The 16,627-nt window shown below is 46.0% G+C and overlaps 1 protein-coding gene across 1 annotated transcript; it reads left to right on the plus strand.

Moving 5' to 3' along the window:
* Positions 1-3,160: 3,160 nt before the first annotated feature.
* Krt77 (keratin 77) lies at positions 3,161-14,126 on the plus strand. The gene is made up of 11 exons (XM_027949888.2): positions 3,161-3,476; positions 3,537-3,769; positions 7,766-7,980; positions 9,179-9,239; positions 9,743-9,838; positions 10,788-10,952; positions 12,291-12,416; positions 12,530-12,750; positions 13,191-13,225; positions 13,741-13,803; positions 13,894-14,126. The coding sequence occupies exons 1-11, from the start codon at positions 3,161-3,163 to the stop codon at positions 14,124-14,126; spliced, it is 1,764 nt and encodes a 587-aa protein (XP_027805689.1).
* The last annotated feature ends 2,501 nt before the right edge of the window (positions 14,127-16,627 follow it).

Below are 16,627 nucleotides of genomic sequence, written 5' to 3' on the forward strand. Positions count from 1 at the left end.
AGTCTGCAGGGAAGGCTCTTGAAGAGGCCCCACTTGGGGCCTCTTCTCCCCATCCACCTGACTCAGACTCCTCACCCTCAGGCAGCTTTCCCACAGTATTCCATCCCCTACCTCCCCTGAGCTTTCCTTCTCTGGCTGTCTTTACCATTGTGCCTGGCTTCACTTTTCACCATGAGTTGCACAGGTGTTAGGGTTAGGAATAGGGCTGTGTAGACCAAAGATGTCTAGAACTAGGGAAGCCAGCCATTGTGATTTGCCCAAGATTGTCCTGGTTTAAACACTGAAAATCTTGGTGAAGTCAGATAATTGTCATGCTACCAGGATCTGTGAGAAGCCGTGTTGATGTTTGCTGAGTGTATTCTAGTTCTCTCTGCCTTTTCCTACATGTCTTCCAGCAACAAATCCCTGAGAAATAGACACTGTGATTCTGTGAGTATCTGAAGCTCTAGAGTTGGTGGCTTGCTTGATATTACACAGCCAGGAAGAAGCAGGTCTGGGAGCTGATTTGGGGCTCACTATCTCTTTTAGCCTATAGTGTCTCCTGGAGATGACCCATTAAATGGTTAACAAACACAGACAGCAAGAGGAGAATGACAAGAAGGCCTGGAAATCTCCCTGCCCTAGGCAGCTTCTCCTTGCTGCTGTTCTAGCCAACTCTTGTTCTTCCTACCATCTGCCCTTTCTCGCCTCTGTTGGGATTTCTACTCCAACTTTTGGGGGTTATATGGTGGTTCCATTCCAAGTGATTTTAGCCCCAACTTTTGCAAAAAAAAAAATATGTATTTAGTGCTTGAATACCAAGGAAAAGGACATTTAAAATCCTGGGAGAAAACCTCCTACAATCTGTAGTAGATCAATTCACTTTCTATGTTACTTTTTAAAACAAAATTCATTTGTTTTAATTGGTTATACATGACTGTAGAATGCATTTTGATAATCATATATAATGGAGTATAATTGCTCATTCTTTTGTTTGTGCATGATGTAGAATCCCACCAGTTGTATAGTTATATATGTACATAGGGTAACAATATCTGATCTGAAGAGGCCCCAAATGGGCTCCTTCCCCGACACCTTCGTGAGCCTTCCCTGCAGACTCCAGAGCCTGTGCCCCCTCTCCACGTGCAGCAAGGCCTTCCTCCACCACTCACTTCCAAGCCCACCTGTAAAGAATGCCCATAATTAACCTCTTCTCTATTCTTTCTAAATAAATATCCTACTATCCTTCCTACCCCATACCCGTCCCTTCCCTTTACTCCCCTCTACCTAATCTAGAGTAACCCTATTCTTCCCTGGCGCCGCCCCCACCCTCCACATTGTAAATTAGCATCCGCATATAAGAGAAAACATTCGTCCCTTGGTTTTTGGGATTGGCTTATTTTGCTCAGCACGATATTCTCTAGCTCCATCTATCTATGGGCAAATGCCAAAATTTCATTCTTCTTTAAGGCTGAGAAATATTCCATCATATATATATATATATATATATATATATATATATATATATATATATATATATGATTTTATCATATATATGCATATATATATATATATACATATATGTGTGTGTGTGTGTGTGTGTATATATATATCTCACATTTTTTTTTCTATTCATCTGTTGATGGGCACTATGGTTGGTTCCATAGTTTAGCTATTGTGAGTTAAGCTGCTATATACATTGATGTGGCTACAACACTATAATATGTTGATTTAAGTCCTTTGGGCATAAACCGAGGAGTGAGATAGCTGGGTCATATGGTGGTTCCATTCCAAGTTTTCTGAGGAATCTCCATACTGCTTTCCATAGTGGTTGCATCAATTTGTATTCTCACCAGCAATGTATGAATGTACCTTTTCCCCCACATCCTCGCCAACATTTATTGTTGTTTGTATTCTTGATAGCTGCCATTCTATGTTGCATTATAAGTGTGCCTTCTTTGGACTCTTCCTTTTTATGAGATCATAGCCCAGACCCTATTGTATATTCTGCTCCTTTCATTTAACATTGTGTCCATAAATGTTTTCCAGTTCTGTTATGAAGTCTTCAGGATTATGACTTTAAATAATTGTATCCAGGTGGGCAAACCATCACTTAGCTATTTTGTGGAGATTGGGCCTTTAGGGGTTTTTCTCCCTTCAAGTTGAAAAAATGTATTATTACATTTCATATGAGAACCACTAGATATTTTGGCCCAGAAGGCAACACACATTTTTGTTGGCTGCCAATGATGCTCATGAAATAAGGTTATCCCAGGCATGTTATCTGTTCCACGAGGAGGAGCACAGGCCATTGCTGGCCATGGACTCTTTATTACTAGTTATTGATAAGTACAGAATTTTAGAGTAACCATTTAAGGACTTTCAACTGTAATTTTTGTCAATAGGACAATTTTTAATTGCTGAATCTAAAAATGAAGAAAAATTAAAAAATAGGGCTTATGTTTTGTGCATCTCTGGCTTTTAAATCACCAAAGAGTAATTAATTTTATGCTATTTTATAAAAATATTGTCTATAACAAAAAAATTTGTCTATAACAGGATAGGAATGATAAAACAGAAAAAGAGACATTTTGTTTCCTGGTCTAGAAGACAATATTAGGTATTGGTAAATGCTTAACCAAAAACTTTGTTGTTGTAAAACAAAGATATAAAAGAAAAACCTGTTGCCCACCAAGACAGTGCTATGACTTCAGGAGTATCCACGTAATCCCAACTGTGGTCCCAAGGTCACTAGACACCCCCTAGCTTTGCCCCAGATCTCCCAGGCACACCCCCAAACAAACAAGTGGAGTTTCTTAGGAAGAGACCAACTAATGATTTGGGGGAAATTGTGCAGGAGTTTCCAGCAACTAGATCCTCAGAGATTATTGCTGTCCCATCTCCCAGTGGTAAGAGATGAATGATAAACGATCAAGTTGGGGAAGTTTGTCTGCAATGTAATTTCATATAGGTGTGAGGTTTGAAACAGATGTTCTGGCAGGCAAACTACACATTAATACTCCCCTCCCAAGATTCTGAAGGTGCCCAGCCCAGCAGATGTGTATATATAGGGACTGAGCCAGATCTCTTCCAAAGGAGTGGCAGCTCCTTCCCTCTTGATCTCTGCCTCCTTCCAGCTGCACTCTCGCTCCTGTCTGTGCCTCTGGTTGCTCCAGCAACCATGAGTCGCCAATTTAGTTCTCAGTCTGCATTTAGCTCAAGGAGCAGGCGGGCCCATAGTGCCAGGTCCTCCTCGGGCTTTGGTGGTGGTGGGAGTCGGACCGTGGGGTCTGTGAGTCAGGCCTGGGGCAGGGGTGGCGGTGGAGGCTATGGGAGCCATGGAAGGGGCTTTGGCTCGAGGAGCCTCTACAATCTGGGTGGCAGTAAAAGCATCTCCTTTAGCATGGTGGGGAGGAGTGCCAGTGGCTTCTGCCAGGGTCGGGGATCAGGAGGAGGATTTGGAGGGGGCAGAAGCTTTGGGGGTGGTGGCTTTGGAAGTGGTGGCTATGGAGGTGGTGGCTTTGGAGGTGGTGGCTTTGGGGGTGGCAGATTTGGAGGTGGTGGCTATGGAGGAGGTAGTTTTGGGGGTGCTGGGTTTGGGGCTAGCAATTTTGGGCTTGGGGGCTTTGGTCCTTCTTATCCACCAGGGAGCATCCAAGAGGTGACCATTAACCAGAGCCTTCTAGAGCCACTTCACCTAGAGGTGGACCCTGAAATTCAGAGGATCAAGACCCAGGAGCGGGAGCAAATCAAGATTCTCAACAACAGATTTGCCTCCTTCATTGATAAGGTGAGTACCTTAGAGATAGGCAGAACCTTTGGTCACTGACCAAGTGACCTCTCACCAAGTGTGCACTTTTCAGTTGGATAATAATCAGTGATCACTTCTGTGTGTTTGTCCTAGGATAGGAAAGAATTTACCTCATTTAGGTTTCAACCTGTTTTCTTGGAGGGATTTATATCTACTTTCCCTTTTGGCAGGAAAACAGATAAAGGATGTGAAATACCTGATAGATATTCAGTGCAGTGATCTCATTCTTATTATTCACTTCTTATCCATCCATGCACACATCCTTCCCTCCTGCCCTCCTTCAGTTCATCTACCCACCCACCAACACATATGCTCTCATTCATCCATCCATCCACCCACCCTTCATACACATCCACCCATCTATTCATCTTTCCACCACCCATCTACTACATTGATTTATACACCACACTCATCCATCCATCCATCTTCCCATTAATATCTACACATAGCCTTCCCTCTTAGCTGCCTTCCTTCCATCCTTCCACTCACACATATTCATCCATTCGTCTATCCACTCACCCATACATATTTATCCATCAGTCCTTGTACCCACCCATCTATACACCCCCAAACTCATCCTCCCATAGCCATCCATCCATCCATCCATCATCCATACATATCTATCATCCATCTTTCCATCACTGCACTTATTTATATACTTCCTACTTATTTATCCATCCATTCATCCTCCTACCCATCCAATACTATACCCATCTACCCACCCATTGAACCCACAAATACTAAGCATCTACTATATGTCAGACACTGTAACAGGTGCTATAGGGGTGAACAGGACACAAGTTCTGCTCTCAAGGAGACCCACATCTAAAGGGGAGAGTTACAACAGTGTATGGGGAGTATGTAACAGGGGTAGTACTCTCTGGCCATGGTATCTCAAAAAGAGTGCCATGAGCTCCCTCCAAATCCTCCTGCTGCTTCCCATGAGCTTTGCCTGCTGGATTCTTGGAGGGCTTCTTTGGAGCCCCAGGTCTGACCTGAATCTTGAAGGTGGGGGAAGAGCCCTGCGGGCTTTCAGGGCAAAGGGAATTTTTAAGCAGAAGGCCCAGGAGGCATAAAGATACAATACCTTCAGGGAACTTCAAATAGTTAAAAATCCTGGATAAAAATGCATAATAGAAAGGAGAGGGGAGAAGAGAAGGGGAAACTGCCAAGACAGGCAGAAATAGCAGGCTGGCAAGCCATGGTAAGGCCTAGGCTGATGTGCTGGCCGCTGGTTATCCCTGGGAGCTGAAGTCAGTAACATACCATGTAGCAACCCTGAGTTCCTCCTAGTAGCTTACCAGGACCAAGAAAGGGCCAGATGGAGCCATGGAAGACCCTCTTTCTAGTTCCCTGATTAAATCTCAGACTAGGTCTGGTTCAGGCCCATGTCACCAGGCAGAGGCTGGTGGAATATCTATGGCAAAGAGCTTCCTCTAGCATTTCCTTTTGTCTAGAGGTAGCGGCACAGTGGCCACTGCCTGATATCTGGGCAAACACAGGGGACGGTACAGAACATGTGAGCACAGGAGGAGGTGGGGTAGAGTGTTGAGGCTTACAGACAAACAGGAGTTCCACAGAGCCAGGTGCTTCTGACTCCTCTGATCACCCTGAATGGGAAATTTGGGTGAATGTAATCGCACCTCAGGAACAGAAAGGGCTGGGAGCGTTTGGTTGGAGCAAGGATGTGAAGCCGAAGGAGATAACAGTAGGAGGTCAAGGTTATACTAATGGAGGAGAGGGAGGAAGAGCATTGTGGTCAGTGAAATGACCACAGGCTTCTGACAACTGATCTCCTGAGACTCTCATTGGGTTACGGTTCCTGTCATTGACAGAGTGTCTGTCCAGTTTTATGGCATGGGCTTTGGGCAAAAGCCAAGGTATCAGAGGCTTTGGCTTCCAGTCCTTTCCCAAGGGCGTGGCCTGTGATGACCATGAAGAGAGGTTCCTCAGCCAGGCGGACTCCGGTCTGGATGGAGGCAGAAGCTCTCTAAGTGGTCTTCCTGCATTTCCCCTTAGCTCTGTGCAGCCTGCTCTCAAGACCAGAGCAGAGCACAACACTCATCCATTTAAAGGACGTTTCTTATCTCTTTTGGAATAAAAGCCCAATCCCATAAGGACCTATATGATCTAGCTTTGTTCCTGCAACAAGATTCTTTCTTTGGGTCTCCACAATGCCATGCTACCCAACACAGGGCTGTGAATGAGTGTAGAATTGACTGGGAGCATAACATGGAGTAAAAATAGATAGTGGCAGGAATGTCTCATCAGGCATTAATGAGCGAAGCTGATAAACCTGTTGCCCAATCTCTGACTTTGATAAAGCTAGCAAAAATGAGCCGTGGGAAATAATGCTCTATTTACATTTTCCAATGTAGAGTCAGAATCCAAAAGGAGTAGGCAAGGACTAACCCTTAGATGGACAGTGTCTCAGGGGCTGGGAGATTCTAGATACTCCCCTTAAGGCCACATTGTAGGGGACTGTTGGCAGGGTTCTGCTCTGACCATACAAAACAGAGGGGGTTGCCCTTTGCAAAGCTCTTGGAGAAGGGAACTGGATTACAGAGTGTTTGTGTGTGTGTGTGCGTGTACACATACCCATGTGCATGAGCAAAGCAGAGGCAGCACCACCATCTCCATCTAAGCATGGGAGGGGAGGCTCCCTCTGTTGGCAACTAGAAGAGGGAAGGTGAGTGTAGGTCAGTAAGGTGTGAAGGGCAGTTCATGTGCTAGGTCTGAGCTGCCACCTCTCTGGCCCCTGTATACCATCTTTGTGTCCAGTTTTGAGGAAGGAATGAAGATACCGGGTGATGTCTACTCTATTTCCTGGGAAAAGCAACTTGGGTATTTCCAACACCTGCCAACCCAAAGTTCTTATTTCAGGGAACTTGAATATATTATACAATTTAGAAAATGAGAATATTTATTATTAAATTTCTCTCTGGGGTCTATAAACATTTAAATATGGTAAATTTACTGAAAACCTTGCTGACAGGCAGCAGGGGTTGTGGTAGCTCTAGGGGCACTCAGATAAGCTTTCTCAGAAATTAATTAAATTAATTAATAAATTATTTTGAAGAGTGGGCATGAACCTAGAGATGCTCTACCATTGAGCAACATCCCTAACCCTTTTTATTTTCTATTCAGAGACAGGGTATCCCTAAGTTGCTGAAGGTCTTGCTAATAAGTTGCTGAGGTTGGCCTTGAACTTTAGATCTTCCTGCCTCAGATTCCTGAGTGATTGGGATTACAGATGTACATCACTACACCTGGCTTCAGGAATTAGAATATTTTAATATTCCAAGCCCAGTTTTTTCTTCTCCTCACTTCTTCCTGTCCTCAATTGCATGACCCATGTCAGCCACAAGAGAAAGAGCCTTGGATTTGTTAGAGTTTCAGATGTTTCAAAACATTATTTCCTTATGTTGGCATGGATAAATTGAATGATGTCAATGGTTATAGCTAAATGAACATGGTACTCAGTTGGAGGCAATGCACCTTCAAACCAGAGTGAATCTCAGTGTTGATTTTATTCTTTTTTCTTTTTTGGTACCAGAGATTGAACCTAGGGGCAATTAACCACTGAGCTACATCCCTGGTCCTTTTTCATTTTTTTTTTTATTTAGAGACAGGGTCTTGCTGAGTTGCTTAGGACCTTACTAAATTGTTCAGACTGTCTTTGAATTTGTGATCCTCCAGCCTTAGCATCCCTAGCCACTGGGATTTATAGGCGGGCACCACAGCACTTGGCTCAGCGTTAGTTTTAGACAAATTGACCTTATAAGCATTGGTCACCATCAAAAACTACATTGTCTTCTGTGTGTCCTTGTCGCAGATGGGGGAAAGCTCTCTGACCTCTGGAGGAGCCATCTGATTCTCTGAGGTCTGCACGTGCATGGGGCTGCTGATTCCCCTTCCTGTGGGAGAGCTGCTCTGACCCATGGCCTGAGGTGGACTGGGGTCTTTGTTTTTTAGGTGCGATTCCTTGAGCAGCAGAACCAGGTGCTACAAACAAAATGGGAGCTACTGCAGCAGGTGAACACCTCGACGCGGAGTAACAACCTGGAGCCAGTCTTGGAGAGCTATATTAGTGAGCTGAGGAGGCAGGTGGATTTTCTCAATTCGGAGCAGATGCGCAAGAACACGGAGATCAGGGGCATTCAGGATGTCGTGGAGGACTACAAGAACAAGTGAGGCTTAAGGCGGGGCAAAGGGGTCTGGGAGGATCGTAGCAGGGAACTGATTCATAGGGGCAAGATATTTTGCTTCAGTGTCTACATGTAAGAGGTGGGACTGGGCCCATCAGGTGCAGTCATTCAGGCTCTGCATTGCACAACTGCAGGGGGTGCCATTTTGCATATGGCAGCCCTGGTAAGATGGTACTTGTCAATTGTATTGAGTGGGTTGGGGGAGCATAGTTTTATGGTTGTTGGAGCTAAATAAGCTCTGACACTTATTAGTTGCTTACAGATCAATCTGTCTTCAGTTCTCATATTAGTAAGTGAGGATAGTAAGTACCTTGCTGAATTATTGTGATGGGTTGGTCTGTGGTTCTCAGACTTCAGTGTGCATCAGCTTGCTGCAATCAGATCACTGAGTCCTCCCCAAGAGCTTCTGATTCTGTAGGTCTGGGGTAGGGTCAGCTCTTAGGCATTTCTAACATATTTTTTATTGATGTTGATGCTGGTGGTTTGGGGACCACACTTTGAGAATCATTAGTTCAAATGAAATTGGGCTTAATCAATTCTTAGTATTATACTTGCACATGCTAGGCTACTCAATATATTAATAGCAATGGTGGGGAGGGGGCAGGAGCTGTTAAATTTCAGATCAGCTGCTCTGAGCAACTGTGTAGGTGACTAAGTGGCCTTTCCCTCTCTCTTCTTCCCCATGTGGGGTGTTTCTCTTAACATCACTTTGACATTCTTCCTGTGTAATGCCAGTGTGGAGTCAAATGTATATGAATCAACAAGGGAAAAAATAAAACCCTGGGGGTGCTGGGGGCAGAATTATAGATATTTTTTTTCTCTTACAAATTTAGTAAAAGTGATTCTTAACTGGAAAAAAATGATTGAGTTTGACACTTTGCAAAGGTAAAACATCAGAATAAAAATGGGTATTTTGGGGGGAATTCTGTGTGGCTCTGGGTTTTCCTTGTTGGGTCCTTGTCCCTTCTGTTGGCTTAGAGAACCAGGAGGTGGCTCCAGCCATTTATCAGTGAGAGCACCAGGCCCTGGCAGGAGACAACTGTGTTGTAATCAGAACTCTCAAGTCCAGGACAGTAGATAGAGGTCTGGGGAAGTCTGAACTTTCTGCTGCTGGTGGGGGAAACATCAGGGAGCCAAGGTCAGCTGCTGCAGCCACTCTGTGCTCTTTGCCTCCCCACAGGTATGAGGAAGAAATCAACAAAAGGACCAGCACTGAGAATGACTTTGTGGTTCTGAAGAAGGTGAGGGGAAGGGAAGTCCCTGGGGGGCTGTGGATGCAGAAGACTGGGTGGGATGAAAAATCTCTGTGACTTGCAAGATGACCTCTAGGGCCAGCTTGGTGTGCATTGCCCAAATGCATAGCCCTTATACTGAAGGGAAAATTGAAATTGACACTAATGTGACTCTTTGGGAACCCTCTGGTTCTTGCCTCTCCAGGCTTCTGAAAATGAAATTAAATTAATTGACAGCTTTTGAATGTTAGTCATATGTGGCCTTGGGACTTGGGGAGGTTCAAGGGTGCTGTGTGTGATTGACCAAGGTGTGGAGGTTGATGTCTATCTCCTTCTGACTGAGAAAGCCGTGGTTTGCAGGCCTCTTATTTGAGTAAGGTGATGACATTTTTAGACAAGGAAAAACCCAGAGAGGATTTGTCACTTTCCTGGGTGGAAAGACAGGTGTGGTAGAAAATACCTGGTGGTGGATAATGTGGTGGATAAGCAAACCATCTTTGCTTGTTGTTTAGGATGTGGATGCTGCTTTCATGGGTAAAGTGGATCTGCAGTCCAAAGCAGACACTCTGCTTGGGGAGATCAATTTCCTGAAATATTTATTTGACACAGTAAGTTCAGTCCTTATAGGAAACCCTGTTCTTATCTCACATCTCATAAGGGGAATGTGCTGAAAGAGGGGAGGCCTGAAATCCAGTAGTACCCACCAGGGGTTTATCTTCCCAATCACTCAACTCTGTGGGCCTGGAGTCAGCTGTTTCCTCACCCTCCAGTCCTCCGTGTTCCTGGGTGGGGGCAGTGGAGATGGAGACAGTGAGATCCTAAGGTTGGAGGAAAAAAAGTTATCTCTGCTTCATGTCTTCCAATCTGTCTGGGAAATGAGGTTGACACCAAGACATATAGGAGCAAAACCAGCCAGAAATTGTCATGCATTCTGGGACATCAATAGGGCTGTTAGAGAACTCTGTGGGAGATGACTATGGATTTTAAAGGGAGCGAGGACAAACTGCAGGGGTGTGGGATAGTACACTTGCGCACCCCTGGTCCTCCTATCACCCATGTCTAACTTGGGGACACATGCTCTGGGCCAGGTGCTGATAGGAGCTCTACTTATCTTCTGGGTGTCTCTATTCTACAGAACAGACAACTGAGCCACTTTCTCAGTAACCCAGCTAGTCAAATGGCTCCATAACTGCAGTCCTTTCTATTTCCTTTGAAAGCACATGAGCTAATATGCTTGTCAGAGGGTACAGTTCAAGATGGCGGCCAAGCAAGAGTAAGGTTGGGATGGAGGACACAGGTGAGGCCTGATGGGAAGGTGGGGCCATGAGGGCTCTAAGTTCAGAAGCCTGCCTCCCCCCTGGAGGGTAAGCCTGGGTCCCATTACTTTATTTGAAGCAATTAAGACTCTCCCCATTCCCTCTTTTTGCATACAACAATTGAAAGAACTTTCCTCTGAGGCTCCTTCCTGGTCCAGGCTTTTGGCCTCCCCAGGGAACCTTAAGAGAAACTGAGACTCTAGGAGAGTGGAAGGGGTCAATGGTACTCCATGTCTCACAGGAGCTGTCCCAGATGCAGACCCACATCAGTGACACCAATGTTATCCTGTCCATGGACAATAACCGCTCCCTGGACCTGGACAGCATCATTGATGCAGTGCGGGCTCAGTATGAGCTGATTGCACAGAGGAGCAAGGATGAAGCTGAGGCGCTGTACCAGACCAAGGTGAGCTCTGCCCCCAGCTTACACCCCTGAAATAGGCAGATGCTGCCCAGAGCTGGTAGTTCTTCTTCTTATTTTAAAGTTGTTATAGAAACTTTAGAAATTATGGTAAGGATCACCCATATCTCACCACCAATATGATGTGTTCAGATGTTTTCTGTGAGTTCTTTGTAGCTAACGTATAGGGAGAACTCATAGGGGCCAGGTACCACACAAATGCTTTATATATACTATTTTATTTAATCCTTGCAATAACCCCATGAGGTAAGGATTTCATTATCCCCATTTTACAGATGACAGTATGAGATTCCTACATATAGCAAGTGACATCAGAACCTAATTCAAGAGCACTATCTATAAGCCTTTGCTCTTAATCATTAGAATTATTTTAATCTTTTTCATAATGGTACCTGTTAAAACAGAGTTTGATTCCTTTCAGTTTTACTTATCAATTATGAATGCCTTTCTGTTCCACTACATAGTCTACATTTTTAACAGCATGGTATTTCATTTTGAGATGATTCCTTCACTTATTAAATAAATACATTCACAATTTAGTCTTTGGTTACATCTTTGGTTACTTATTTATTATAAATCAACCTTGGCCTTTGTGGATGATAAAGATTCTGTGTTGAAGAGACAAAGGTTGACAGCCCAGTCAACTAAATTCTGAACAACTGGCATTTGATGATTTGCTATGAGTTATTGTCCGTGGCCAACTCCAATCCCAGCTGATGTCTGTCCCACTGACCTGCAGACAGTTATTCTGGGATGGAATAGATTTTTTTGGCATCAAACAGGAGAGGCAGAGTCAGCAGTGAAACATCAGAATACAGATTCGCTTGAGTTAACTCTCCCCCCACCATGTCCTGTGGGTTGAGTTCTATTGGGGGCAATGGAGACACAGAAACAGAGACAGGAAAATGTGAATGAATGTGGAAGATGCTGAGGGCTTCTGAGGATGGGCGGCCCTGCCTGCTAGGGAAATCACTCTGGAAAAGAATATGAAGGAATATGGTGGAGTATAAAAAGTGAGGGTAAGAACCAGTGTGAAGGCTTAGGCATGTGAAAAAGGGCATCAGGAAGCAACTTTGGCTGGAATACAAACCTACCCAGAGTGGGAATGAAGGGCCTTTAGTACAGAGGTGTGTGTATGTATGTGCATATTTGGGGCTCAGGTGAGAGATTCAGTGTGGATATGTATGTGTACATGTATAGAACCACAGCTCCAGATGGGCTTATTCTGGAACTTCCCAGGGGAGAGCAGCCTAGACCCATCCCTTCTTGGAGGAGTTTGAGGTGAGTAGCAGGTGCTGACCATGATGTCACCTTTGACCTTAGTACCAGGAGCTCCAGATCACAGCAGGGAGACATGGAGATGACCTGAAGAATAGCAAGATGGAGATTGTTGAGCTCAACCGCACCATCCAGAGGCTGCAGGCAGAGATTGGCAATGTCAAGAAACAGGTAGGACAAGTGCTCAGGGTGGGTTGGCCAGTCCTCTTGCCTTCCATAATGTTCTGCTAGATCAGCTTCCCCAAACTCAACACTATGTGTTTCTCCAACTGTCTCTGGCATAGATTGAACAGATGCACTCATCCATTTCGGATGCAGAGGAGAGAGGAGAGCGAGCTCTCCAAGATGCCAAGCAGAAGCTACAGGACATGGATGAGGCCCTGCAGCAGTCCAGGGAGGAGCTGGCCCGGCTGCTGCGTGACTACCAGGCACTGCTGGGAGCCAAGCTGTCCCTGGATGTTGAGATTGCCACCTACCGCAAGCTGCTGGAGGGAGAGGAGAGCAGGTGGGTGTAGCAGTCATGTTTCTCAGCCAAAATGAGGATGTAGTCATGGACCGTGTGCTTCCAGGATGGAGAGAAAATAATCTTCCCAGATTTCTTGGGAAGATTGGTGGTCCAGTGTAAGCAGAAATATTAGAGTTAGAAACAGAAGATGTGTGAATTGGCAGGGTATAGGAAAAGTCATTGTGACCATCACCCACCTCCAAGTACAGTGTCTCCATATCCCAGCTCACACCAATGCCACCAGGTGGACAACCCCAATGCTAAAAGATTTCGTGAAAATGCTGAAAATGTCCTCTGGCCCCACTGTCTCCCTGGCCTCTGCCCATGCACACAGTTTCCCGAGGCTTGGGGACATCTCTGCTTCTATTATCTTCAGATTGCCTTCACTGATGTCCTGATGCTTCATGAGTGTGGTTAATGACTGTATTTTGGTTTTACAGGATGTCAGGAGAGCTGCAGAGCCATGTGAGCATCTGTAAGTACCAGAGTCCAGGGATAGAGGCTGGTTGGCACTGGGCAGAGGATGGGCTTGGTAGGGTTGCCAGGTGACCAGCAGGGATTGGCATTGGGCGCTTTTGCTTCTAATCTAGAAGAAAGAATACCAAAGTATACTAATGTCACCACAAAGCCTAGAAGAATTTGTTGCAATGGTTATGATTTATTTATTTATTTATTTTTTAGGTCTGTGTATCTTAAACTTTTGTGATACCTAATCTCAGCAGTGACTAGAACTCTTTAGGGCATATATTCAATAAACAAGGAGAATGTGTTACTTAAAGGAGCGCTGACATCCTTGTAGTATGAAGAGCGATTTTTAAATGGAAATACTTTTGATGTCCAAAGTGTATATTTGCAAGTCGGCGGTTATCTATTTGCAAGTTGATGCCACCAAAGATCAAGGATGTAGGAGCCCTTAGGTTGAAGGGGTAGTGCAGTTAAGTCCCCCTGCCAGGTCCTTCTGAACCATTTACGCGGTCCTCTCCTCAACAGCGGTGCAGAGTAGCCAGGTATCCATGGGCGGTGGCTACAGTGGCGGAGGCGGTGGCTACGGTGGCGGAGGCGGAGGCTACAGCGGCGGCGGCGGAGGCTACAGTGGTGGAGGTGGAGGCTACAGCGGCGGCGGCGGCGGCTACAGTGGTGGAGGCGGTGGCTACAGTGGCGGTGGCGGCGGCGGCAGCAGCAGCAGCTCCCGCGGGGGCGGGGGAAGTTACGGAGGAGGGCGCGCCAGAGGCGGCAGTGGAGGCGGCTATGGGAGTGGCGGCGGCGGGAGCTATGGAGGAAGCAGTAAAAGCAGCAGCAAATACAGTGGCGGCTCCTCGCGGGTGCAGATCATCCAAACCTCCACCAACACCTCCCGCAAGCGAATCGTGGAGTAGGGGCAGAGCAGCGCCTCTCAGGGCTCACACACAGGATGCGCCCCCTGGCTCTTCTCCTGTCGCCTCCCCGCTATGCCCTTCCTGACTCCCTCTCACTTAGCTTTTCCTGATGGGTCTCAGCAGTTTTGCTAATAAATTCCACTCTAGGCGAGGAAGCAGGGTGGATAAGCACAAATAGCAGCTCTCTCTTTGGAGGGCACTGGCTTGTGGTCAAAGGCAGTTACACTCTCACTCGGGATCCCCTGTCTGACCCTGCTCCTTACCCTGGGGACACTAAGGCACATAGTTGATGGACAGGAAAGTCGCAGAGCTTCTGCAAGGTGGATGATTGAGAGTACGTCAGGTTTACCAAGCATCTCAACCCCAGGCTTCCTTTCTTGTACCTTGGCAGCTGCATGATCCACAGTCCATCCCTCAGGTTGCTCACAAAATGATCCCTATGGGCAAGTAGCTGGCTTGGTAAGAGGAAACTACCAGGGGTCAGTTCCTGATTCTTTGTAACCTCATACTTTGACCTTGATGGTTGATGTACTGACTATCTGAGATGCCTGTAGGTCATGCCTGTCCTGATTCTGAATTTCTATGTTGAGAAGCATTATCCCTCTGGTTTACAGCCCCCTGTGGGAGTATGTCAAACCCCCTGTTTTTGTCTAAAGGGAGGATTGTTCTTAGCAGTGAATGGAGGTATGACGGACAGATGATCGAGTTCTGTTTCTGTCCTGCCCTCCAGACAGCTCCATCTTTGGAAGATTGCCCCTTCCTGCACTCTGCTCCATTATGGGTCTGCAGAGAGTTGCCTAGTGGGCTGGGCATCTGCAGCCCTGTTCTGATCCACCCAGGGTGCCCAGGGCTTGAAGCCTGAGGACTGTGAGGATCTGACTTGGGATGGTTCCAGTCCTGAGCCAGTCTGGAAGCTGCCTGTTTTTGTCCCAGGCAGTTAATGCCCTTTTCCAGACCTCACAAGTCCCTTTTCACTTCTGTTCTCTTTGAGCACTTTGTGAGACTTTGACTTCTACTTTAGGGTCTTATAAAAGGTGCTTGAGACATGCTGGAGAGGTCTGGCAGGGGAAAATGTCAGCCAACATGTGGCTTGAGAGGGGGAGTGTGGCTTTGCTTCTAGGATCTGGAGTCCCCTTCACTGGCTTCCTGAGTCTCGACACCAACCTCCACATCCGTGATTCTGTTGGGGCATCTGAGGGGCTCTGTGGGGGGTCCCTTGGGAATTACCTTTGACTTCATCATTTCCTGGTTGAAAGGTGTACCTTGAAGGGCTTGGCATTTCCAGTCTTTCTAAAATAAATTTTTCTGTGGTCTCAAAATGTCACTTGGTCTGGAAATGAGTTATTTTTTTCTTGTCTTTGAAATTATTCATATTTGGGAAATTAAGGTTTATTATTTTTATCATTTTTATTGTACAAGTAATATATAATCTTGAAGAGCCTTGCTCTTAATTAATAAGACATAATCTTATTAATCTTTAAAGTGGCCTATCATTCAAAAGCCAATTACATGTTTGTTCAACAGGCATTTATTAAGCTCCTGGTGTGGCAGGCAGTGACCTGGGCACTGGGAAGGCAGTGTTGGATGAACACGTCTCTGAATCTTAAAGTGCTCACAACTCAGATGATCTATTATGGGGGAGAGGGAGGCTTTGATAGGGGAGAAGCCAGTGTGTATGCCTCTATGGACCACCTAGCCTGAGGGTGGAAGCAAGGCCTTCTGAGGACATGGGTAGACCCACCAGAAAGGAGCAGTGGGACCAACAATAGGTGCCAGTGCTGGGGAAGGGAGTTTGGTCCCAACAGACTTCAAGAAGACTGGAAAGTAGAAGAGTAGGGGCAGGTGTTGACAGAGGTCTAGTATGCCCAGAGACTCGAAGGTAAGAGAGAATGGATGTGTGTGAGCAAAAGGGACAGCAGGATGGGAGAAACCAAACAGGGAGGCAAGGGGCTGAGGTCCAGTTACCGAGTGGGGGTCAAGGGCAGGAACATTTTGGTCGATGCCTTGAGAGAAGCAAAGTTGCAGAAATTTAAAAATGGAGCAGGTTAAGCCATCGCCTTATCCTGTATGGCATTTTGGAGTCCAAGTAAAGGACTCACATAATAGTTATGACTTGCCTGCTTGTTCCCCGAAGGAATAAAGATGGAATTTGGATATGGGGTTCATTCGAACACAACCGTAACCCATATTGAAAAGACATTGCATTCCCAGGCACACCCGACAGTCACTCTGAGAAATTTCTTCCCGTCTCACCTGTCTTGGCAGCAGGCCTATTGGGGAAAGGCTGAGAAGAGAGCAGGTGGGCAGAAGGACTGCCCAAAGGGAAGAAGAGGAGGGCGGACAGTGCAAAGTCCTATTTTTAAAGTAAAAAATGAGCGCACAAGGACTAGGCAGGGAAGATGTGGACAGACAGCTGTGGACATAAAAATGATTGACAGTGTTCAGCTGACAGTGAGAACACATGAGTCAATGGGGCGTGGTGGTTGCTGGAGAAAGCCATG

The sequence above is a fragment of the Marmota flaviventris genome, chromosome 3 (assembly GCF_047511675.1).
Source record: "Marmota flaviventris isolate mMarFla1 chromosome 3, mMarFla1.hap1, whole genome shotgun sequence".
NCBI classification, from domain to species: domain Eukaryota; kingdom Metazoa; phylum Chordata; class Mammalia; order Rodentia; family Sciuridae; genus Marmota; species Marmota flaviventris.

Coding starts and splice junctions, on each gene's coding strand:
- Krt77 (XM_027949888.2), top strand. CDS start 3,161: ATGAGTCGCCAATTTAGTTCTCAGTCTGCATTTAGCTCAAGGAGCAGG. Junction 9,240..9,742: donor ACTTTGTGGTTCTGAAGAAG/GTGAGGGGAAGG, acceptor CTTGTTGTTTAG/GATGTGGATGCTGCTTTCAT. Junction 10,953..12,290: donor AGGCGCTGTACCAGACCAAG/GTGAGCTCTGCC, acceptor CTTTGACCTTAG/TACCAGGAGCTCCAGATCAC.